Source organism: Bos indicus, chromosome X (assembly GCF_029378745.1).
Source record: "Bos indicus isolate NIAB-ARS_2022 breed Sahiwal x Tharparkar chromosome X, NIAB-ARS_B.indTharparkar_mat_pri_1.0, whole genome shotgun sequence".
Classification (NCBI taxonomy): Eukaryota; Metazoa; Chordata; class Mammalia; order Artiodactyla; family Bovidae; genus Bos; species Bos indicus.
The window spans coordinates 88,978,528-89,003,812 of record NC_091789.1 but is presented as its reverse complement, the minus strand read 5'-3'; the positions used below and the strand labels follow the sequence as shown (position 1 = coordinate 89,003,812).

The window sequence follows — 25,285 nt, the reverse complement described above, 5'->3', positions numbered from 1 at the left end:
TAAATGGTAGTTTTTCTTCCTTCTGGTACCTCTAATTCAGTATTCCTCAGTCAAGTCACCTCCCCAGAACTCATCCTTGGAATGAAAGTGTTGCTTTGGGGTGAACTTTAACAGTTCCTTCAAGCCCAGCATTTTGGAGTCCTTTGACAAAGGAAAGAGAAAAAGAGGGAGGGAGGAAAAGGAAATTTTGTAATCTGGTTTACACTGAATCTCCAACATAAAATAACCTACTGCAATAGATGAGTTTTCTGTGACAGTTATGTACATTTTAGGCTGAGTGAAGATAGAGGAAAGCTGAGCTGTGGCTAAATTTGTGGGTTCCCCCTAATATCAAATAACAATTGTTCTTCAATTTTTCTTTCTTTTCCCTACAATAAACATTCTTCCCCTGCCAAAAGAAGCCTCCTGAAAATCTTGATCTATTCCATAAAGTAAAGCATGGCAGCAAATGAGGAAAAAAACAAAAAAAAAACCAAGGACTTGGAGAAAGAAAGGGGTAGGATGAGGGGAAGAAAAATTTCAGGCTGGGGACAGGACAAAGAGCATAAGTTCTGCATGTTTTAGATTTCTGCTAATAACTCTATGTGCCTCTAGATCTCTCTGTTCAACTTCAGCATTCATTCAGTCAGTGTTTATTAAAGACCTACTGTGTGCCAGGCCTGTGTGAGGAACAAAGAATGAAATATATGTTTTTGAGTGGAACTCCATGTTTTTCTTTGAACAGCTATGATCCTAAGGATTTCTGAGTGTGAGAATGTGTATGGTGTGTTTGTGTGTATATATTTCTGTGTATCTCTCACAACTTCACATGTACATGACGGTGATTGCTTTTCTTCTATCTTCAGAAGACTTCCTTTCATTTGCTGTGTTTACAAAGAGTGGGCTTTATCTCTTTGATTTTTATACCCTGAAAGCTTGATGGTATGATCATTAACTTTTTTAAAAATTAATGTATTTATTATAATTGGAGGCTAATTACTTTACAATATTGTGGTGGTTTTTGCCATACATTGACATGAATCAGCTATGGGTGTACATGTGTTCCCCTGTCCTGAACCCCTCTCCTACCTCCCTCCCCATTCCATCCCTCTGGGTTGTCCCAGTGAACCGGCTTTGAGTGCCTTGTTTCATGCATCAAACGTGGACTGGTCATCTATTTCACATATGGTAATATATACGTTTCAATGCTCTTCTCTCAAATCATCCCACCCTCGCCTTCTCCCACAGAGCCCAAAAGTCTCTTCTTTATATCTATCTCTCTTGCTGTCTCACATAACAATTAAAAACCACATGGAGTTCTCTTTTATAGAAGGATTATCTGTACTTGTATTTTGAAAAACACCCATGTTGTGTCATCCTAATAAAGGAGGTATTAGCAGGACCTGAACTGTCCATCCCTTTGAAAAACACCTATGAAAATCAAACAATACAGCATTGAATTAAATTATCCTGGTTTAATAGAGTTTTGTAATCGAATGGTATCTGCCTCTCTCATTGGTCAGGATATGTCTTCACACCTTTTCTTTCTAGAAATACTTTCTAGAGAGGCTCTAGTGACACATTAACAGGGCTGTCTACTCTTGTATTTGTTCTCCCAGGAAAACAGAAGTACCTGTGTGCCAGCAGAAATGATTGCACCATTGATAAATTCCGAAGAAAAAACTGTCCATCTTGTCGTCTCCGGAAATGCTATGAAGCAGGGATGACTCTGGGAGGTATGATACTTTTGTTCCTCTTTTTCTCTCTTCCTTTCCCTCCTTTATTCTCTTATTCTCTCTTTAAACCAGATTTTCTCTTTGATGCTTCTAAGGAGGCCAGCCATGTTCTAAAAACAGGTTGACCCCTTCACATCCAACATGGCCATCAGTCAGCTGGTGCTTTTCTTTATCCTTAAACATGCTACACCATACTGTGGGGCTCATCATAGGAGCAAGAGGTGTGAAGCAAGGATCAGGACCCATCAGAGGATGAGCGAGTATGGGTTTGACTTGAAGGGCTTCCCAGGGGACATAATGGTACTGACTTTATGTTGTTAAATGATGGCTAGGATGAGAGAACTAAGGAATTCAGAACAGTCACAGGTGCAGGATGACCCAGGCACAGACTGGCCCTGAACACCCAGGATATTCCTCAGTTAACTGCTGCCTGTGTTGCAGAGCTGGCCACCTGAAATAAAAAGCTGCTTTTCTTTGGAATCTATAACTAGGCTGCCAAGCAGAGCCAATTTCCTATCCCACATCTTCCAGGGATGAGCAGGCCTTTTAATCATTTCCCTTTCTTTGCAAATCTATTGACAATTTCCAAAAGCATTTTTTTTAGTAACAGAGTAGTTTGACAGAATGAAGATACAGCTCTTTCAAGGGTAATCCCCCATCAAAATGCTCTCTGTCCTCTAGTCTATGTCTACCATGATTGTTGTCACCATTACAGAAAGATTTAACTGACACTTACATTTTCCCCCTTCAAATTCCTATTTCTTCATGTTTGTATCTGCTCTCTGCCAAGTTCCTTCCTACCACTTGCCACTTCCCAAAAGATGCACCTTTCATGAGAAAAGTAAGCTTATTAGTTTACTTTCATTTCGAAATTTGAAGAAAGACAAGCCTGTTTCTGAACACCTGAAACTGTGGCCTCATACCTGATTACTTATTATCATCCTGGAAAATCCAAGTGCTTATGATTCTGCCTTCTCCCCTCCCCTTCTCAAGACTGATTTAGAGTACTTGTTTATCATTGGCTTTCTGCAAGGTGCTCAATACCTTGTCTGCCTGTGTGCATATTTACAGAAATCAACTTGGTAGTTTTCTAACCATGTGTGGGTCTTCATGTGGGTAGCTGTATCCTTGCCTCCTTGAAGGCTAGTAATATTCTTTAAAAAGACCAAAGTATTAAAAATGAATTTACGCAGGCTCAGTTTGAGACAACCTTTCAACTAGTGTCCACTACTCCTAGACATAGCATGCAGATGCTCTACAAGTGGTTTTCCAGGCAACCACATCAAATGAGATTCAAATATTTGAGAAAAATAAACTTTATTTTTTGCTTGGCTTACTACAGAGAAATCCTACAATTGTGGTCTACAGTGAGGAGGAAAAAACAGGGCTGGGGTAGAGGGAGAGTGCAGAAGGACAGCCAGGAAAGTTGACAAAGGAATTGTCAAGATGAAATATTCTCCATATGAATGTTATCACAACATTCATGGTGGTGGGATCACCCCAGGGTGAGGATTCTGATACACTCAACTCTCAATTATTTAGCCCTCTCTGAATTATGTATAAGAGATGGGGGCTTCCAGATAGAGAGCCCCTTAGTTTTCCATTTGCTGATACTAATTGCAAACCTGCTTTAACACAGGTAAAGTTTAATGATAATAAAAGTCTTCATAACATTTGGGCCCAAATCCTAAAATTAGTTTCATGTGTCAACTAATATCGTACACTGTAAAGCATCTGTAACATGATTATAGTGAACCCCTTGTGAAAAGAAGTATGTATATAACAGACAATTTCACTAGTCCATATAGCAGTCTGACATAAATCTATAAATTAATTTCTTGAAGAGAGTGGTAAACTAAGTTTTCAAATTGATTTATTAAGGTATTCAAATTTGAATGACCTTGGTCAACACAATGAAAAGAAGCTGAGAAGTGGTGTGGCTGGCTCTGGTTTCAGTTCCCTTTTTACATTTACTGAGTGTCTCCTGTGTACAGGGAACAATGCTAGGCAATAGAGCTTCAGGCAGGCAAACTTCAAGAAATGTCCACAAGATACAAGGATTCTTGATGTTTTGTAAATGGTCTTGCCTTGGGAGTAAGGCAGACCTAGGTTAAAGGCCCAGCACTATTATTCACTGTTCCCCCTCTAAGCTTCAATTTCTTCATCTTTAATTTAGACATTGGAGAAGGCAATGGCACCCCACTCCAGTACTCTTGCCTGGAAAATCCCATGGATGGAGGAGCCTGGTAGGCTGCAGTCCATGGGGTCTCTAGGAGTCGGACAAAACTGAGCAACTTCACTTTCACTTTTCACTTTCATGCATTGGAGAAGGAAATGGCAACCCACTCCAGTGTTCTTGCCTGGAGAATCCCAGGGACGGGGGAGTCTGATGGGCTGACGTCTATGGGGTTGCACAGAGTCGGACACGACTGAATCGACTTAGCAGCAGCAGCAGCAGCAGCAGCAGCAATTTAGACATACCGTTCTCATGGAGCTGTAAAAGGGATCTGATGACATGATGAATGTGAACATCCTTGGTAAATGACAAAGTGCTAGACAAATGTAAGGAGTTATGATAGTAAGGTCAGTGGTAATTTAGCTGGTGAAGCTGCTCACAGCACTTCCCAGTTGGTTTTAATCCTGAGTTACTTGGCATGCTCTATAATATGTAATAGCTCTAACAGACAGATCATTACCAGAAATCATCTCAAAACAAAAGTATTATCAAGATCCTGCTTGAAGGAGAACAATGTGGAGATTCCTTAAAAAACTGGAAATAGAACTGCCATGCGACCCAGCAATCCGACTGCTGGGCATACACACCGAGGAATCCAGAATTGAAAGAGACATGTGTACCCCAGTGTTCATTGCAGCACTGTTTACGATAGCCCGGACATGGAAGCAACCTAGATGTCCATCAGCAGATGAATGGATAAGAAAGCTGTGGTACATATACACAATGGAGTATTACTCAGCCATTAAAAAGAATACATTTGAATCAGTTCTAATGAGGTGGATGAAACTGGAGCCTATTATACAGAGTGAAGTAAGCCAGAAAGAAAAACACCAATACAGTATACTAATGCATATATATGGAATTTAGAAAGATGGTAACGATAACCCTGTATGCGAGACAGCAAAAGAGACACAGATGTATAGAACAGTCTTTTGGACTCTGTGGGAGAGGGAGTGGGGGGATGATATGGGAGAATGGCATTAAAACATGTATAATAGCATATAAGAAACGAATCGCTGGTCCAGGTTCAACGCAGGATACAGGAAGCTTGGGGCTGGTGCACTGGGATGACCCAGAGGGATGGTATGGGGAGGGAGGTGGGAGGGGGGTTCAGGATTGGGGACACATGTACATCCATGGAGGATTCATGTTGATGTATGGCAAAACCAATACAATATTGTAAAGTAAAAAAAAAAAAAAAAAAGAAATAAAAAGAAATGTAAAAAATATATATATATTATATTAATTTCAAAAAAACATATAAAAAAAGAAAGCCAATTCTAGTAATTAAGGGACTCATACAGTATATTCAAGTACCATGTCAATGAAAACCTAAGTATTTACCCTCTTAGATACTATTGTTTGGGAAACAAACCTTTCCATTTTGCTAAACTTATCTCCATATTCCCTGCTTCCCTGCTGAAAACCCCTCCCAAGTTTATTTTTATCTTGCAATTTCAGTGTATACTACAACTTTACCCAAAAATGGAAAAAAGACAGCAAACATCAATACAGTGATCCTTTTGAATATACTAATAATAGACTTCCTTTTTCATAAGATGTGGGTTTAGCATCAACATTTTGATCACCTTGAAGGAGGATTTATATAATTTTGTTTTATTTTTCCTATCGCTCAATTCAAAATTATATAATATATTCCAAAATGGCAACTAAGAATGTGGTTTTGGGTAATTCCTTTCTCCCCTCTGAGGCTCATTTTTCTCATCATAAAAATAAGGTCATGAGCTTCACCAAGGAACTACCTTTTAGGAACTACCATTTTGTAATTCTGTGTCTAAGCTCACAGAGAAAGAATTGTAGCTGTGACAGTCCTTTTTTGTATTGTCTATTCACTGTCCCAGAAATATAGATTAGTCTAGACTTGTGTACTTTGACTCACATAGTGACTTTAGCTACCTCTCAGTTCAGTTCAGTTCAGTTCAGTCACTCAGTCTTGTCCAACTCTTTGCAACCCCATGAATCGCAGCACGCCAGGCCTCCCTGTCCATCACCAACTCCCAGAGTTCACTCAAACTCACGTCCATCGAGTCGGTGATGCCATCCAGCCATCTCATCCTCTGTTGTCCCCTTTTCCTTCTGCCCCCAACCCCTCCCAGCATCAGAGTCTTTTCCAATGAGTCAACTCTTCGCATGAGGTGGCCAAAGTACTGGAGTTTCAGCTTTAGCATCATTTCTTCCAAAGAATACCCAGGACTGATCTCCTTTAGAATGGACTGGTTGGATCTCCTTGCAGTCCAAGGGACTCTCAAGAGTCTTCTCCAACAGCACAGTTCAAAAGCATCAATTCTTCAGTGCTCAGCTTTCTTCTAGTCACACCTAAGTAATATTATATTGTGTGTCTAGACTGTATGGATAGGTTATGGATGGAGTGGGGGGCAGAAGGGCTGTCTTTGTATCTTAGAGAAGCTGGCACTCTGCAACCGATGGCTGCTTGATCTTGATGCTTCAAGGTCTCTAATTTAGCTTTCTCTGTAGTGTTTGGTAATGGAATCTCCTCAGCTCAGAGATACTTAAAACACATACCCTTTTGTTTTTGCTTCCAGGCCTCTATACCTGTTGATTCTTATTGTTTTAGCTGTTCTTACTGTTTCTGAAAGAATCCTGGAGGTCCTTGGATTCTCAGCATGGTTTCCTTAAAGACTACCTCTAGGCTCTCAACTGCCCATCTACAACAGGGATAGGTTTTCTTTGAACATGATTTGTTTCTTCCTGCTTTGGAAAAACCACATGTCTCTAATTGCTTCAATAATCTAACCTTCTTGCCTACTCTTCATTTAGAAATTTTTTAAAAATGTAACTGTCCAAAGATGCACTTTCTCTCTGATGAATTAACTGCTGTTTTTTTCACAGTTCATAATTTAAGTAAATAGAGTCACTTCACTTTTCTCTGTACTTCTCAATTATATACTCCCAATTTTCAAGATGGAATGAGAAAGAAAAAATTACCTTTACCCACCATATTCTTCCCTGGCTCTTCTTTCTTTCTCATTTGCTTTCCTTTTCCTCCCAAAATGTTATTTATTTCTGTGTTAAGCAACTCTTGAATTCTCAACTTTTAATAAATGGCATTGGCCCCTGCTTATGCCCTCCTCTCCTGAACCATGGAAGATGATAGGCCTTTTAGGAATTTCAGGTAACAGCCAAACCTCAGACGTGGAAAAGAAACATGAAGCCCCAGAGCTTGTGAAAACTGGAAGTATGCAGCATTTTCTTGGGGTTACTCTAACATATTTGAGAAGTCTCATTCCTTCTAGGGGGCTAAACTCCACACCTGAGACTCAAAACTATTAACAGATCTGCAGGTTTTAACAACCTCCATGATTCTCTAGTTGAGAGGATACTCTGGTCTGATGTTACCATGAGCACTACAAAGATCCTTATCATTTTCGAGTGTTGACAAGAGCCTTGATATCAGCTCTTTCATCATTCCCCATGCTCATGGGCAGCCCACCACTGCTACTTCTGGATCAGATGCCTTAGATGCAGTAGAGTGATTCCAGTGCTGAAATACCACTCATAGCCTGATTCTTCAGGAGACAAGTTTCACATTTATTCATCCGTCTATCCATTCATCCTTCCAACCAGCCAACTAGCTAGGCCTTTCATATTTCCATCCTTCCATTCATCTAGTTATCCATTTAACAAATATTCCTTGAGTGCCAGCTATGTGCCAGTTTCTGTAGTAAGCATCTTATGGGAACATAGATGAATAAGATACAATCCCTGCCCTCAAAAAGTTAAATAATTGGAGACCGGCAGTGATAACTAATACAGCTTAACCTTAAAGAATAAATAGGAAATTACTGGGAAGAAGTTGAGTGAGGTAGAGGGAAAGGACATTCAAAGCAAAGTACACAGTTTGAATAAATGCAGAGAGACATTTTAAATAAGCATCGAGGTTTTGAGGAATAACACAAGTATTAATAGTTTAATATAGCCAGATTTGAGCTTCCTTGGTGGCTGAGATGGAAAAGAATCTGCCTGCAATGTGGGAGACCTGGGTTCAATTCCTGGGTTGGGGAGATCCCCTGAAGAAGGGGATGACAACCCACTCCAATATTCTTGCCTGGAGAATTCCATGGGCAGAGGAGCCTGGTGAACTATAGTCCATGGAGTCACAAAGAGTTGGACACAACTGAGTAACTTAATACTTTCACTTTTACTTTCATGGCCAAATCTGGGGAAATAGGGAAGGCAAGCTGAAACCACACTGAAAATATACTTGGTTATTATGCTAAAAGGTTTGAACTTCAGGCAGTTGAAGAGCTATGACATGGGATAGACATGTTCACATATCCATTTTATTTGCATGTTTGTTTTTTAAGAGAATTAGTGAGGGCCTAGGTTTTATAAATGGCAAGCCACTCCAGTATTCTTGCCTGGAGAATCCCATGGACAGAGGAGCTTGGTGGGCTACAGTCCACGGGTCGCAAAGAGTCGGACATGACTGAGCGACTTCACTTTCACTTAAGTTTTATAAAAGGAGATAGTAGCCCAGGTAGTGAGAGATAAAGAAATTTCTAGCATCAATTTTGTTAAACATCTAGGATTACAGCTTTGGTTCCTGGAGTTAGTTGCCTCTGTTCAGATTGATACATGCAAGTACTGACCACATGCATAAGCCCTTCCCTTGTACAAGCCTGTTGCCTTGATCTAGGCCAGTGCTTCTTGGTGTAAGTTCTGAGAAAAAGAGTTCTGTGAAATGATACATGAAAATTTATTTTTATGATTTAATAAGTTAGGAAAACCTGAATATTATAGTCTTGATCAGGAATATTTACAGTGCATGTTATCCCATCACAGACCTTGTCAAATATTGCACTAAAATAATCCGAGGAGCTTAGTAACTCAGGATTCCCAAATTTATCTCACACACAGAAACCTGTTTTTATATAACACCTGCTAATATCCTATAAAACTGATGTTTTCTGGAATGTACTTTGGAAAACTTGGTTATAGATAAATACTCTACCCTATAAGTAGATGATACCACTAGCCCAGGTCATGTATTTATAGATGTATACATCTACATGTATATTGCTCACAAGGAGAATTAATTAAGAATGACTTCATGACCAAGAGCCAACAATCTTCACCACATCTCAAGAGTATGCACCAATGCCTTCTAAAACAACTAAAGTAAACCATGTTGGGTACGTAGTATTATTGTTATACACAAAGGATAAGATATAATTCAGGCCAAAGCAGGGTTACTAAGTAAGTTATCTAATGGTCATAGGTACATATTCCTTACCCAAGGAGCATGCTAGATACATTATTTCTGAGAAACATGATGACTTCTAGCATCATGCAAAGTGATCACTAAATATTTTGGCTATCTAGATATTCTACCCTAAAGTTTAGCAGTTCTTTTTCTCTGACTAGCATTCCAACATCCACCCAGAACCTCATCATGGTGCTACCACATACCTTCATTATTCGTGTCAGGGGCCTAGAAATCACAAATTTTAAGACTTTGCGTCTCACTGTCCACTCAATGATTGAATCCCCTCAACACCCCTTTCAGCAAGCAGCAGAGTATTGAGTATCATGAAGACTTAACAATGTAAAACTCAGTTAATGGAATTTCTTCCCTTCTACTTTAACTCTGTAGATTAGAGCCCCATAAGTCTCTAGGTTGGAGATGCAAGCAGTAAGTCTCAATTCTGAGAAATGCTACTCCCCACACACATTTCTTAGATACTTAAATAGTCCTACAGATCTGCATAATTAAGGCATGCACAGAGGAGTATAATTACCATATAAATTTTGACAACAACATGTACATGTTGCTCAGCAGTTACAGTTTCTGGTTTTCTTTTTTTGTTTTGGTTTTGTGTTTTAGGAGGTTCTCTGTATAGTGGAAATAGCTTGATGGACTAGGATACAGACAGGCCTTGTTTCTCGTCCTAGCTCTGCCACTTACTATCTTGATGACCTTGGGTAAATCATTAAATCTCTCTGAGCTTCACTTTCCCCAACTCAGTTTCCTAACTACATTATGGGAATAATAAAATCTCCCTTACAAAATTGTGGTAAATTTATAAAGAAACTAACACATAGTAGGTACACAATAAATATCACTGTACTTCCTTTTTCAGATGAAAATTGGTCTGTGTGCTCCCAGTCACCACTGGAGCCTGTTCTTTTTGCTATAGCAGTGTGGATTTTGGCACTGGTTCCTTGGTTCTCCAGTCTCTGAGTTTCCCTTGAATTAACCCTTGTAATCTGTCCTCCAAAGCCAATATTGCCATCTTCCAGTTGGTTACATACATATTTGGTGACATATTGGAGGGTAAAAGTTATCTTTCTCTCTAATTGTAGTTCTCAAGTGAACTTTTATATGGAATTACCTCCAAACCACATTGTCTGGGACAGCATATATATGCTGTAGTCTGTCTCTGAATATTTGTTTTTATAGAACTATGGTTAGAAGTAAATAATTTTCTCTGATCATCAAAATTGATGATATCTGGTTCTGAATAAGTATCACACTTGTAAAATCACCACTTAAAATCCTTGAGTTTTTAAAGTGTAATAGCAGCAGATTTTATTGTTGTTTACTTTTGCTGTGAGTGCTCCAAATTCCCTCAGTTGCTTTTGAGAGAGTAAAATGATGTCATAGGCAATATTTTTTGAAGGTACTATGCGGAAAACTAAGAGTACACAGCACACAATAGGTCATATATACAAAAGCAGGTATTTTCCAAATATAACAATTTAGAAAAAAGCTTCATATGAGCTGATAACATAACTGTATGAAAACCTTCTACTTTTGATTTAAGAAAAGTGCCACTTGTTCTTACAAATTGGAGAATGTATTCCTTAAGATCAACAAAAGTGTTTAGAATATTTTCTTATTGTCCTGAACTTCTACATAGACAATTTACCTGGGAAAGATGCTTTTTTAGAGACTTTTGTACATCCCTTGGGATCATGTTTATGTGAAGTAGAACTAAGGGGAAAACACACAACCATCCACAAACCAGTAGAGCCTTCAAATTGTCTATTGCCAATAATATTTCCATGGCAATGGGTATATAGAAAGTAAACTGCAAGTGGCATGGCTACCCTGGATCACCTCTTTTAGAACCAAGTTCCATTCTCTTCAGTCCATTTTATCCTTGCTACAGTTTTTAGATCTCTTAAGCCTGGCATAGAATGTATTTCTTTTCACTGTTTAATACCCCATTGGACCAGTGGTTCTGTGGCTGAAGTGAAAATTGATTGTTGAGGGACATTTCAGAGTTTTAACAGTCAGCAATTTAAAAAAAATGTAAGCACCAATCCTGAAGAAATCACCTGCAAAAAACTTGGACTGGAACTTGGAACTAAAAAGAAAATCTGGATCTTGACCAAGACAAAAGTTCACCAGCCTGGGCCTGCACAGTGTGGTGTATCATGCTGACCACAATGAAACTGGAAGAGACTAAGGACTCTCACCAGGGTGGAAAATGAGGCATAGAAGCTTTGATTAGTGAGCTGTTAGGTGCAGAGACATTAATTTCGAAGCATTCCCATCTCTAGGATGAGTAATAATGCTTGTAATAGTATGGGATTGTTTGGCTACTACAAGAAATTCAGAAGACCAAATAGGGAGACTTTGTTGGCCTCTGAGTGGCTATAAGGAGACTGTTAAATTTCACCTCCCTTCTCTCCCCCCATATCCTTTCCTCTCAACCACAACCACCACTTAATTCTTGCCCAAGAGGCACATACAAACACATATATGTCCTTTAGTATGTTGATCAATAAAGCAGAAAAGAAAGAGAAAGAGGAAAAGCCCCCAAAACTCCAAATAAAGAATTTTCCATTTCCCAGTCTCACTTCTGTCTTACAGGTAGGAAATGAGAAGAAATCTCTAGTCCAAAATGGCAGGCACTCCTTCTCCCCAACTTTGCATTGCTGCCTCCTACATCAGAGATCTGACTCAAGTATCTGATTATGGAGCCAGCTAACATGCTAACACATCTTCAGATTGCTATGTTCACCATATTAGAAAAATTCCAGGTTAGATATTGCAAACATCTCATAATGACCAGACACTGAAGAAAGGCTGACCTGATTTGCCTTATTCAAAATGAGGGTTCCAGAGGCTTTTATTGGGTATCCTGGAAACATCTGGAATGAGAGACTTGGGGACTTAAGCCCCTGCTCCTCAACAGAAACTCTGATGTTGGGGCTGGGGACTACTCTCTTAGTTGATTACTTCTCCCAGTGAGGCTGATGGTATTTCCCTACCTCATAGCTATGTGAGGACTAAGTAGTAGAGTTACCAATTCATGTAGCCATGACTATCATGATTATTGTTTTCTATAATATGACGGTATTAGCAGAAGGCCCTTTGATTGTTTTTGATCATATATGGTGGCATCAGGCACTGACTCAAGTGGATGCAGTGAAGCTCTGGTGCAGTTGCTTGCTTTCCAGTGTGCTACTGCTGCAAAGAAGCTTAGCTAACGGGACTCAAAGTGCTGCTTTGAACAAGGAGCCACTGTCCCTATCTGAGGCTCCTGTGGTCATTTTCACTTGGTTCTTTTACAATTCACAAGTTTCCTCTTACCTCTATTTTGCTGGACCTCTGCCATGGAGTTTGATCATAACCTTAGGCTCCATCATTGAGCTGAAGGTAGTAGCTGATCCATACAAGTTCAGTAAATACAGACCAGATTTCTGATTCCCCTGGAGGAACACCTCCAAGAAGCTAGCCAGCCATCTCTTCAAACAGACCAGGAGAGTACAGTAAGACATTCTTTTTCTCCCTCTTCTCAAAGTTAATGTGACTTCCCTTTTAGCAGTACACACACACTTGAACTTTTCATAAACTGAAAGAAGGCAAAATCTAAGAACCAGTGCCTACTTTCTTGTTTTCTATTGAAGTTAAGATGACGGAAGAACGTTGATAAGATTTTACGTCTTCTAGCTTTAGTGCCCCACACTATTCACTTACATCATACACTTGCTTCTCCATCAAGTGTGATGTTTTGTTCTTCTCCCAGGCCAGCCTCAAACTTTGCATTGATGTAAGAGGAGAGAGCCTTAGAATTTACAATATTTTGCTATGCTCTGTCTCTGCCTCAGAGACTTCATATTGAAGCTAGCTTCCTTTTGGTGGATGTGGAATCTTTGAGGCCAGGGGCTGACAAATGTGAGGGTCAGAAGCACTCTTCCAGCCTTACCTGGAGCCTGCATTTTCCACCCTCTTCCTTCTCCACTCTCCACCTACACACACACACACACACACACACACACACACACACACACACACACACATCTCTCTCCTTCCCTGACAAATGTGAGGGTCAGAAGCACTCTTCCAGCCTTACCTGGAGCCTGCATTTTCCACCCTCTTCCTTCTCCACTCTCCACCTACACACACACACACACACACACACACACACACACACACACACACACATCTCTCTCCTTCCCTGACTAAACAACATTCTGGAGAAAAACCAAGGAAAGACTTCAAGGAGGGAAGAGAATTAATTTCCCCCTCTTTGGGGCAGAATTTTAATCTCCAGGCCAACAAGAGTTCCCCTAATGTGAATCGAAAGGCTAATGTGGTTTATTTTTTAACTGCTTTCTATTTGTTTGAATGTTGCATATTTCTGCTAGTGAATTTTCCTTTAATAAAGCCATTAATACACCAGTGGTATTTTCTTATTTACAACAGACTGACAGAATTAATGCTGTTAACATTGGGCCTTTTTTCTTTTTCTTTTTTCTTTCTTTCTTTCTTTTTTTTTTCTCTCGTTTGCTTTCCAGGTCATGCTGACCTGTTCGGCTTGGACTGTTTCACATTTGTTTTTAATGTCAGTTTAAATGTAATTGTAAAAGCATGTATTCTCTAAATTCATGTAGTTACTTTTTCCAGTGGAAAAGCCTGATATGTGAAACCATTTCCAGGCTCTGCAATTTCACATTAGCAGGTTTTGGGTAATGACCTTGTGCCCCTCACCCAGAATGGTATCTGGACAGTGAACCTCTTTCTTCTGGCTCAGTAGTCAGAGAGAGGAGACTTGGAAATATTTTCTGCCAGATCCTGTGCTTTGGCAAGCATGTGCAGCATTGCATATCATTCTATTATTAATTACGTTTACTCCTTCATGAACTAAAAAACATTAGACTAAATAGTCCAACATAAACCTTGAAAGATAAAATTTGATATTCTTTTCCCTGGCTATCCCTCTGACTCAGAATTGGAACTGGGAGAATGGGGGCATGAGCGGAAAGACCAAGAAGCCTTCTTGCCTGGGAGAATTTGGCCTATACTTGTTTGTGTACACTTACACTTGGATGCACCCCCTACTAATCTCTCATTCCATGCCTGCCAAGAACTGGCTCTGTTCCCTGTCTCTTATCCCTGTTCTAGTTATTCCTCACTCATCTCCAGCTGACCCTGCTCCCCACTAACATGCTACCCTACCTGATAAAATTGAAAGAGTACTACCCAAGAAGTCAGGATACCTGATTCTAGTTCCTGCTCTGCTACTATATAGCTGTGTGACCTTGGGCAAGACTTGGCTTTGGCCTTCAGTCTGCTCATCTTTAAAATGGGGGTTAGTTTCAATAGGAAAAGAAGAAATAGACAAGACTTGGGGCCTTCAAGCATCTTGTTGGCAATGGAATCTTTTCTTCAAACAATATCTGATGTAGAGCCCCAAATGAAGATACAAAATAAAGCACTGCTTTGAAAGAAGGCAGGGTTATTGGGGTCACATGCTCACCCCACTTTGCTTCCTCTCAGGGCCCTTTAAAAATCTTTGGGGCTCCATTACTGCAGTAGATGTATGTCTGGGGGACCTTCCAATTTGTTTCTCTCTCCTAATTGGTTTAAATCCCTGTCAAAACTCTGTATGTTTCATAAGTTAGCTTTTTCAGAAAGAAATTCATCTACTTGAGATAAAGGAAATGACATGTAGTGATGTGGGGTTTAGCAACTAGCAAGAGAATAAGAGGCATCATGTATTGTCTTATGGAATATATTCTGTGCTCAGCACCTTACATATATTCTCTTAGGTAAAGTTATAACAACTCTGTGAGGTAGATCTTATAATTATCTTAGGATTCTTAAACCTGTCACTATGGTCCTCAATCTTTGGCTTGAAACCAGTTGCCCAAGATGGAAGACAATATTTTATAGGTTGCTACCCTAAACAGCTTTTCAGAATGTTGTCTAGCTAGAGATTCCTTCTTGGAAAATGTCATAGCCTGCCCATTGGGATATACTTTTATAAAATTCAGAGCACTTTCATTTGAGATCATCTCACTTTCTCCTAATAATAGTCTTATGCGGTAGTCTGATCCAATGAGAAAAGTGAGGTGTAGAAGGAATCAAGGTATATGTTCAAGTTCAGATACCTCATAAGACTGTGACTACCACTACCAATAATAAAAATCCCTTTATTGTGAGTACCATTTTAGAATTCTGATGTCATCATTGCATTCTGCCTCCTTAAGTTCAGTGAAATTTTTCACCGTCCTGTGGTCTTGGAGGGTTCTTCTGGTGGTGCTGAATCTTCCCTTTACTATCAGACACCACCACAGTGTCTATATTCCTCATTAGCAGCCTTATTAATTAGGTGCTAATAGTTTTGCCAATTTATAGATGTGGAAATTAACGTACAGAGAGGTTAAGTCTTGCCCAAAGTCACATAGCTAGTGAACAATTGAGCCTGGCTTAACCCTGAGGCAGTCTGACTCCAGGTTATTTGCTGTTAACTACTACACTTTATACATATATCAAGAAACTAAAAGCAAAAGAAGGAAAAGGATATTCTGGAGATCATACAGCAGGCTCCCCTGGATCTTAATCCAGTGTTCCTCTGAATATCTAAGCCTAAAGTTGTACAGTGAAATCCCCTGACTCTAATCCTAGTGGATGGAAAGATGGTTGGCATGATATAAGCCAGAGGCCACAAATTGGTTTTCCACAGGCCAAAATTGACTTGCAGAATTTTGTTTGTCTAGCATAAACAGACTTAGACTGCCCCTAGGCAGGGCATCAATCACTTTCACTGTCCCCAACCCACCCTATTTATGTTTACTAGGCTGTTTTAACTCATTTATGTATCTGTCTGACTAGTGAAGATATTGAAGCTCATGACCCATAGATTTAAGTATTATAATATATAAGCACCTGCGTGCGCACGCGCACACACACACACACACGTAATTGCAAACATTCACATAAGTACAGCCTAGTCTGGTTTCACAAAGAATTTGAAGCTCTGCACCAAATGTACCTTTGTGTTTAGTCAGCATTTAGAATTACACTTAAGACCTGAATTCAGTTTTATAGGCAATTATGTGCTGAATAAACTCAGCTACTTTTTTTTTTTTTTTTTTTTCATTTCATAATGTGTCACTCTTCCCTTCTCTGCCATTTCTGGTTCTCTGTTAATCCTGCTGTCCCTCCTTCCCCATATCCAGGTTTCATTGCCTGTAGTCCAGTCATTCTCTACTCTTCAGGAATGGGTGGAGAATTAAGGAAATCATTTTGGAGGGATCACTAGAATGTGCCAGGCATTATCTCTCATTTAGTTCTCATACGTGTCCTAAGAAGTAGGTGGTGGTACCCCCATTTTACAAATGAGGAAACAGAATCTCAGAGAAACTAAGCAATGGGCTCAAAGTTATTAAGCTAGTAATTGATGGAGCTGTGGTTTGAATCTAAGATTGTCTGATTCCAAAGCCTATTACCTTGCCAATACCACACTTTTTGTAAAGAAAGTGTATTAGTTTTCCACTTCTGCATAACAAGTTACCTCAAATTTAATACCCATTTATCAGCTCACGGTTTTGTAAGTCAGAAGTCTGACACAGCATGACTGGATTCTCACCTCATTGTCTCACAAGGATGAAATAAAACTATTAGCCAGGCTTCATTCCAATCTGGAGTTCACAGTCCTCTTTGAAGCTCATGTGATTATGTCAGGATTCAGTTCCTTGCGGTTGTATGATTAAGGTTTCTGTTTGCTTTCTGGCTGTCCATCAGAGGCTGTTCTTATCTTCCAGAGGCTGCCCTCATTTCTTTCCTTGTGAATCCCTCCAGTTTCAAAGCCTGCAGTCTTCCATATGTTGAGTCACCTGAGTCCATGAATATCTCTCCAAAAAGAGGCCAGTACCTTTTAAGGCTTATATGATGAGGTCAAGCCCATGAAGCATAATCACCTTCAAAATTACCTGACTTGTGACCCTAACTAAATCTCTTTCTTTCACAACAGCACCTATATTAGTGTTTGACTAAATAACTGGAAGAAGGCATGTGTACACCAGGCATGGGGAATCTTGGTGGCTATTGTAAAAGTCTACCTATCATAGGAAGTCATTATTTTATGCTTCAGATTCCATGGTGAGATCCTAAGAAGAGAAACATCCTTGACATTAGGGAGAGGAACTTGGACTTTCTAAGACTTTGGAAACTTCACCTCACCTTGCCTGTTCTCTGTCCATAGATGAGAAAACCTCTATCTTGAGGTACCAAGGAATGAGGCTATAATAGTGCCTAATGGTCACAGTGGCTGTAGAAGCTACAGATTAATCACATCTACTTCTCCTGAGGAATGTACCTGGTTGGAAAAATCATTCTCTGTTGTTGTAGAGACAGCCCTCATAGGGGTCTAATGCCACTAGGCTGAAAAGTGAATTCCCAATAGGTTCAAGGCAGCAGGATCCAGGCATCATTTAAAGGACTCCAGTCCCCTAAATATCAGGTACAGACAAGGACATGCCTTGCCAATGTCCCTTTCTTGTCACTGTTTTGATCTATGATTGAAAGACAGGGAAGAGATGAAAAGCAGCTCACACGCTGTTAGAACTATCCACCTTTACTGTCCCTTTTAACCAGGCTTCACTACTCAATCTGAGCAAACCAATGGGTCTCTGCCATAACACAGGGGCCTGTCGAGCCTGTACCTGGCATGCAAGAGTTAGATCTGGCTCTGGGGCTCAGGTGCAGGAGACACAAGGGGTGTGGGGGCAGCCTTCATGGATGAAAACAAGGCCTTGGGCATTGAGTAACAGCTGAGACTAGCAATCCTCATTGTCCAGCATTCCAAGTCGTCTAGCAACATGCTGGCCTCTGCTGCAGACAGAGAACAGAGGATCCCCAGGCAGAATGAATGGAATCTGATTTCAATTATGTTCAGTACAGTCACTCTCTTTAGGCAGAGAGGCCAGAACACCTGGTGCAGCTTGGGCCACTGTGGCCGCAGGGACAGCATATTATACAGGTCCTGGAGGCAAGTGGGAATGCAGCTTCTCTTCCTCAAGCAGATGCCCTATAGGTCTAAAGGAGGAAGATATGAGAATACCAGCCAAGTTTTCATTAGCACTATGCAGAGAAGGGGAATTATTTTATATTGATGCATTCCCCCCCCCCCCCCCGCCCCGAGTCTCTACACATATTGAACTTGCTTGTAATGAGTTTGCTTAAGTCCACGAGTCATCATCCCACTGAGATCTGAATCACTGGTGGGAGAGTCAAGGTGACAGAGTGTATACCTTGCTAATTGCATCAGCATCAACTGTCCTATGTGTCCCTCCACCTTTTAGAAAAACCATGGATTCATCTATACACTGTTCATGTGATTTTTTTTATCAATAACATGAGTAGGGCATGACAAATGAGACGGCTGCCCCAGAGTACAGTCTAGATTCACAGCACTATTCCATAGAACTTTGTAAGATGAAAGCTATGTTCTGTATCTGTGCTGTCCAGTATAGCAGGCCACAAGCAACATGTGACTTTTGAGCACTTACACTGTGGCTAGTCTCCCATCAGGAAGCTTCCATAAGCCTCTGATCCTTTTCCATCAGAGGGCAGACATAATGAAAACCACAATCACAGAAAACTAACCAATCTGATCACATGAACCACAGCTTTGTCTAACTCAATGAAACTATGAGCCATGGCGTGTAGGGCCACCCAAGAAGACGGGTCATGGTGGAGAGTTCTGACAAAACATGGTCCACTGGAGAAGGGAATGGCAAACTACTTCAGTATTCCTACCTTGAGAACTCCATGAACAGTATGAAAAGGTAAAAAGATAGGACACTGAAAGAGGAACTCTCCAGGTTGATAGGTGCCCAATATGCTACTGGAGATCAGTGGAGAAATAACTCCAGAAAGAATGAGGAGATGAGACAAAGCAAAAACAATGTCCAGTTGTGGATATGACTGGTGATAGAAGTAAAATCTGATGCAGTAAAGAGCAATATTGCATAGTAACCTGGAATGTTAGGTCCATGAATCAAGGCAAATTGGAAGTGGTCAAACAGGAGATGGCAAGAGTGAACATCAACATTTTAGGAATCAGCGAACTAAAATGGACTGGAATGGGTGAATTTAACTCAGATGGCCATTATATCTACTTCTGTGGGCAGGAATCCCTTAGAAGAAATGGAGTAGCCATCATAGTCAACAAAAGAGTCTGAAATACAGTACTTGAATGCAATCTCAAAAATGACAGAATGATCTCTGTTCTTTTCTGAGACAAACCATTCAATATCACAGTAATATAAGTCTATTCCCTGACCAGTAATGCTGAAGTTGAACAGTTCTATGAAGACCTACAAGACCTTCTAGAACTAATATCCAAAAAATATGTGTTTTTCATCATAGGGGACTGGAATGCAAAAGTAGGAAGTCATGAAATACCTGGAGTAACAGGAAAATTTGGCCTTGGAGTACAGAATGAAGCAGGGCAAAAGGTAGTAGAGTTTTGCCAAGAGAACACACTGGTCATAGCAAACATCTTCTTTCAACAACACAAGAGAAGACTCTACACATGAACATCACTAGATGGTCAATACCAAAATCAGATTGATTATCTTCTTTTCAGCCAAAGATGGAGAAGCTCTATATAGTTAGCAAAAACAAGACCAGGAGCTGAATGTGGCTCAGATCATGAACTGCTTATTGCCAAATTCAGACTTAAACTGAAGAAAGTAGGGAAAACCACTAGACCATTCAGGTATAACCTTAATAAAATTGCTTACACTTATACAGTGGAAGTGACAAATAAATTTAAGGGACTAAATCTGATAGAGTGCCTGCAGATTGATGGATGGAGGTTCGTGACATTGTATGGGAGGCAGGGATCAAGACCATCTCCAAGAAAAAGAAATGCAAAAAGGCAAAATGGTTGTCTGAGAAGACCTTACAAATAGCTGTGAAAAGAAGAGAAGCAAAAGACAAAGGAGAAAAAGAAAGATATACCCATTTGAACACAGAGTTCCAAAGAATAGCAAGGAGAGATAAGAAAGCCTTCCTCAGTGATCAACCCAAAGAAATAGAGGAAAGCAATAGAATGGAAAAGACTAGTGATCTCTTCAAGAAAATTAGAGATACCAAGGGAAAATTTCATGCAAAAATGGGCTCAGTAAAGGACAGAAATCGTATGGACCTAACAGAAACAGAAGATATTAAGAAGAGGTAGCAAGAATACACAGAAGAACTCTACAAAAAAGTTCTTCAAGACCCAGATAATCACGATGGTGTGATCACTCACCTAGAGCCAGACATCCTGGAATGCTAAGTCAAGTGAGCCTTAGGAAGCATCACTATGAACAAAGCTACTGGAGATGGTGGAATTCCAGTTGAGCTATTTCAAATCCTAAAAAATAATGCTGTGAAAGTGCTGCACTCAATATGCCAACAAATTTGGAAAACTCAGCAGTGGCCACAGGACTGGGAAAAATCAGTTTTCATTCCAATCCCCAAAAAGCAATGCCAAAGAATGCTCAAACTACCACACAATTGCACTCATCTCAAACACTAATAAAGTAGTGCTCAAAATTCTCCAAGCCAGGCTTCAACAGCATGTGAACCATGAACTTCCAGATGTTCAAGCTGGATTTAGAAAAGGCGGAGGAACCAGAGATCAAATTGCCAACATCTGTTGCATCATCAAAAGAGCAAGAAAGTTCCAGAAAAATATCTGCTTCTGCTTTATTGACTATGCCAAAGCCTTTGACTGTGTGGATAACAAAAAACTGTGGAAAATTCTTCAAGAGATGGGAATACTAGACCACCTGACCTACCTCTTGAGAAATCTGTATGAAGATCAGGAAGCAACAGTTAGAGCTGGACATGGAACAACAGACTTGTTCCAAATAGGGAAAGGAGTATGTCAAGGCTGTATATTGTCACCCTGCTTATTTAACTTATATGCAGAGTACATCATGAGAAACACTGGGCTGGATGAAGCACAAGCTGGAATCAAGATTGCTAGGAGAAATATCAATAATTTTAGATATGCAGATGACACCACCCTTATGACAGAAAGTGAAGAAGAACTAAAGAGCCTTTTGATGAAAGTGAAGGAAGAGAATGAAAAAGTTGGTTTAAAACTCAACGTTCAGAAAACAAAGATCATGGCATCTGGTCCCATCACTTCATGGCAAATAGATGGGGAAACAGTGGAAACAGTGACAGACTTTATTTTTTGGGAGGCAGGGGCTCCAAAATCACTGCAGATGGTGATTGCAGCCATGAAATTAAAAGACGCTTGCTCCTTGGAAGAAAAGTTATGACCAACCTAGACAGCATATTAAAAAGCAGAGACATTACTTTGCCAAGAAAGGTCCATCTAGTCAAACGTATGGTTTTTCCAGTGGTCATGTATAGATGTGAGAGTTGGATCTTAAAGAAAGCTGAGTGCCAAATAATTGATACTTTTGGATTGTGGTGTTTGAGAAGACTCTTGAGAGTCCCTTGCACTGCAAGGAGATCCAAACAGTCCCTTCTAAAGGAAATCAGTCCTAAATATTCATTGGAAGGACTGATGCTGAAGCTGAAACTCCAATACTTTGGCCACCTGGTGGGAAGAAGTGTCTCATTTGAAAAGACCCTGATACTGGGAAAGATTGAACGGTGGAGGAGAAGGGGACCACAGAGGAAGAGATGGTTGGATGGCATCACCTACTCAATGGACATGAGTTTGGGCAAACTCCGGAAGTTGGTGATGGACAGGGAAGCCTGGTGTGCTGCAGTTCATGGGGTTGCAAAGAGTTAGACCAGACTGAGTGACTGAACTGACTGAATGACTGAACTTACTACGTGAGACTAAGGAATTATTTTTTTAATTTAATTTTATTTTAATTCATTTAAGTAGCCACATGTGTCTAGTGGCTGCTGTGTTGGACAGTGCAAATCTAAAAGGAGCTCAGAGAGGCAGGTACTGAGATATAGTAGAAATGACTTAGTCAAAAAGAGAGCTAATATGGCACAGGGAACTCTGGATTAGGAATAAGAGCCTCTGCTCTGCCACTTGGTGACCTCACTCACTCTGGCCTCAGCCTCCCCATCCTTGACGTGAACTGTTGGATTAGCAACAGAAGTCCCATAATAAAGGCTATGGCTTGAATTTAACTTTGGGATACAGAAGAGTTTTAGGAAAATTTGTAAATATTATATGAATGCCTTCTAACAGTATGTGTATATGTATGTATATGTGTACATGTATTGTAGGGGCCGGAAGGTGGTCAAGCATTCACTTTAGTTCACCAGAGTTCCCACCATTCTCCTATAAACACATACCCAGAGAGAGAAACACACATACAAACTGTATTATATGTGTAGACACTGAAGGTTCACATTCTGTGAACCCCCTGGATGTGATGAGTTCTAAGGACCTTTCCTATTTTGTTATTTTACGAATCACTAAGCCACTATAGTTCCAGTCACTACAGTTCCCCAGACGTATTTCTGCTTTAGGCACCCGGCCAGAGGAATCTCATAGCTTTCTACCTTTTCCTTTCTGGATTTGATGCTATTATAGTTACTGAAGTTTAGGGTCAAGGGTGAGGGAGGAAGGCAGGGAGGATATAACCCTAGTCCCATGCCTCAACTCTATTAGGCCAGAAGTAGAGTTTAAGGCTCCTTGGGGTAGGCAGTATTATATAGTAGAAAGAACATTGGCTTTACAGTCAGACTACATTAAGATTTTTAGATTCTGTTTCTTGACAGTTGTGTTGCTTCAGTTTACTCACTTGCAAAACAGAGATAAGAAATATTCCTCACCTCCTAAGGTCATTGTGGAGTTTAATGGTATAATACAATCATGAAGTAAGGTAAATAGAAGGCTGAGAAAAAGTACTTATCCTTATATCTCTTAGTTCACTCAGGCATAGGCCTAATTATATTTCTGTCCTCTCCCAGGCTGAAAGGGGAACTACATGGCTTGGCAACTTCTAAGCCCACAGTCAGAAAATGCCAGTGATGGGGAAGAGATTGTCTACCTCTAGAAACTGTACTAGAGGAGCAGATCCAGTAAGCACTACCAGTCTGTAGAGCTGCCTACATGAACCTGTGTCAACAATGGTTTCACCAAATGACAAGATATTGTGGGGGCCAGGCCTCTAGCTCTGGGGCAAGATGAGCTTAGTCTGCCCATACCTTCCAGCTTGTGCCCTTGATGGGAGGTGGGAGTTGACAGTGGGTGTGCATATCTCCTTATTACTGACTGTGCCCAAGCCTTGCAGAAATGATTGTTGGACAAGGTCATCTTGAACTCTGTGTTAATTTTCCAGGCTCCCTTGTTATTTTACCCTGAATTCTTCACTGTGCTCCTCTTGTAGCACCAACCCCTCTATTTTCTCCTCCTCTATCCTGGTTGTTAATCCAAACATGTGATTCATTCTTTCATTGATTTACTGAGTTGCACTATGATTGAAGTTTTCATTGCAAGACTTATTTTTTTAATTAAAGCTGAAAGCCAGTTCCAGCTAAGTATCTTTTTTTTTTTTTTGCATGAGCCAGAAACAGATCAGCAACAGGTTTTGTTGTATTCATCCATTAAAATTGAGCAATCAGCTTCTCTCTTTGTTATATACCTTTTAAAATTTATTATTATTATTTAAAGGGATTAGAGATAAAGTGGTTTATGGTCTGCCCCAGTGCAACTGTCTATGCTAGACATCAGAGTTATGACCTTTTCAATTATTTATATTTCTGCCAATATAAATGCTAAGGAAAATAGCACAAAGTAAACATCAGGATGCTCAAGGACCTCTAAATTATGTGTATGAGAGCATGGAGGGGGAAGGTTCTTAAGATTTGAATTTTAGATTATTGTTGCTTTTTAAAATAACATTATTTCTATTGATATCATCCTTTTTAATGGATGCTTCCTAGCACGGTTCCCATTTTACAGGCAGATTATAAAGGCAGGGACATTCTGTTATTTCTTTAATATAGCTGGGGATTTCAGACTTCAGCTTCCCCCTCTCTCCTTTACTAAAGAAGAAAATCAATATATGTGTTGCAATGTATGTTCGACTATGAGTGTAAATATCTAACAATAACTTGGGCTGTTACAGTTGAAATGAGAAATGCTGCAACACCAGAAAATTCCCATTTATTTACCCCCAAAGTGGGATGATAGAACAAGTCTAGTCCTTCTTCAATAGATCTGCCTTTCTGGTCTCCTTTCCTAGCAATCTGCTAGACATGCTGGACATAGACACAAGTACATCATTCTCTTGATTTAAAACGTTCCATATTTGCCTATCAGGTGTGTGATAAAGCCCAAATTTCTTAATATGTTATACATGTTCCTTCAAAGTCAGATGCCATCATTATTTTCAACCTCATAAATAGCCATTCTCCCCACACATAAAATATACACTCCAGCCACGCTGGTCTCTTTTTCCCTTAAACCCTCAGTGCTTTTGTTTATGCCCTTTCCATCCCTCTCTGCCTGGTGAAGTCCTTGCTATTCTTCAAGGTCCAGGTCAAATGTCACCATAATCACTTCCTGACCCCACCTATGCAGAAAGATTGTTACCTTCCTCTTTTGTTAATACCCCTGTTATAACATTCACCAGTTTGACATTTTTTAACTGCTAGATTTTTTAGTGGGCATTTATTTTTCCTCTCCCAAACTGGTTATGGCCTGTGTTCTTTTTGTCACTCAGAAGTAAGCCTTAACAATGGATATCTGTTGAATGAATGAGTGAACCATGAATATATTAGTAATGATTTAATTAAAGATTCAAAGTATGAATATTGGAGACCGTATTTAGGCAGAGCCCAATCCAAAGATATACTAGGTATGTCTGACAAGAGGATAAAGGAGAAAGCAAGAAATGAAGGTTTGAGTTTAATAGGAATTTAGAATGATGAACCATTCATTCAACCAGTGGTTAAAATGTACACTTGTCCTTAAGGTGTTTAGAGTCTGTGAGCAGGAAAAATGATCATACTTGTTTTCTTAGCTCAAGCAGCTTTTCTAACAGGGTAGCTGTGCTGTGTGTTTTTTGCCACTGATAATAAATCCAACTTTCCCTTCTTTCCCAATAG

At 40.0% G+C, this 25,285-nt stretch overlaps 1 protein-coding gene across 2 annotated transcripts in view; it reads left to right on the top strand.

Moving 5' to 3' along the window:
- Positions 1-25,285, top strand: part of AR (androgen receptor) — a 217,356-nt gene that overhangs the window by 170,595 nt on the left and 21,476 nt on the right. Inside the window, exons 3-4 of one of the 2 annotated variants that reach the window (XM_070784680.1) lie at positions 1,599-1,715; positions 6,548-25,279. In XM_070784680.1, the coding sequence (XP_070640781.1) occupies positions 1,599-1,715; positions 6,548-6,609 (179 nt within the window). In that variant the 3' untranslated portion in view covers positions 6,610-25,279. Of the gene's footprint in view, positions 1-1,598; positions 1,716-6,547; positions 25,280-25,285 lie in introns of those variants that run through there. The other variant, XM_019955863.2, reaches the window with a different exon arrangement.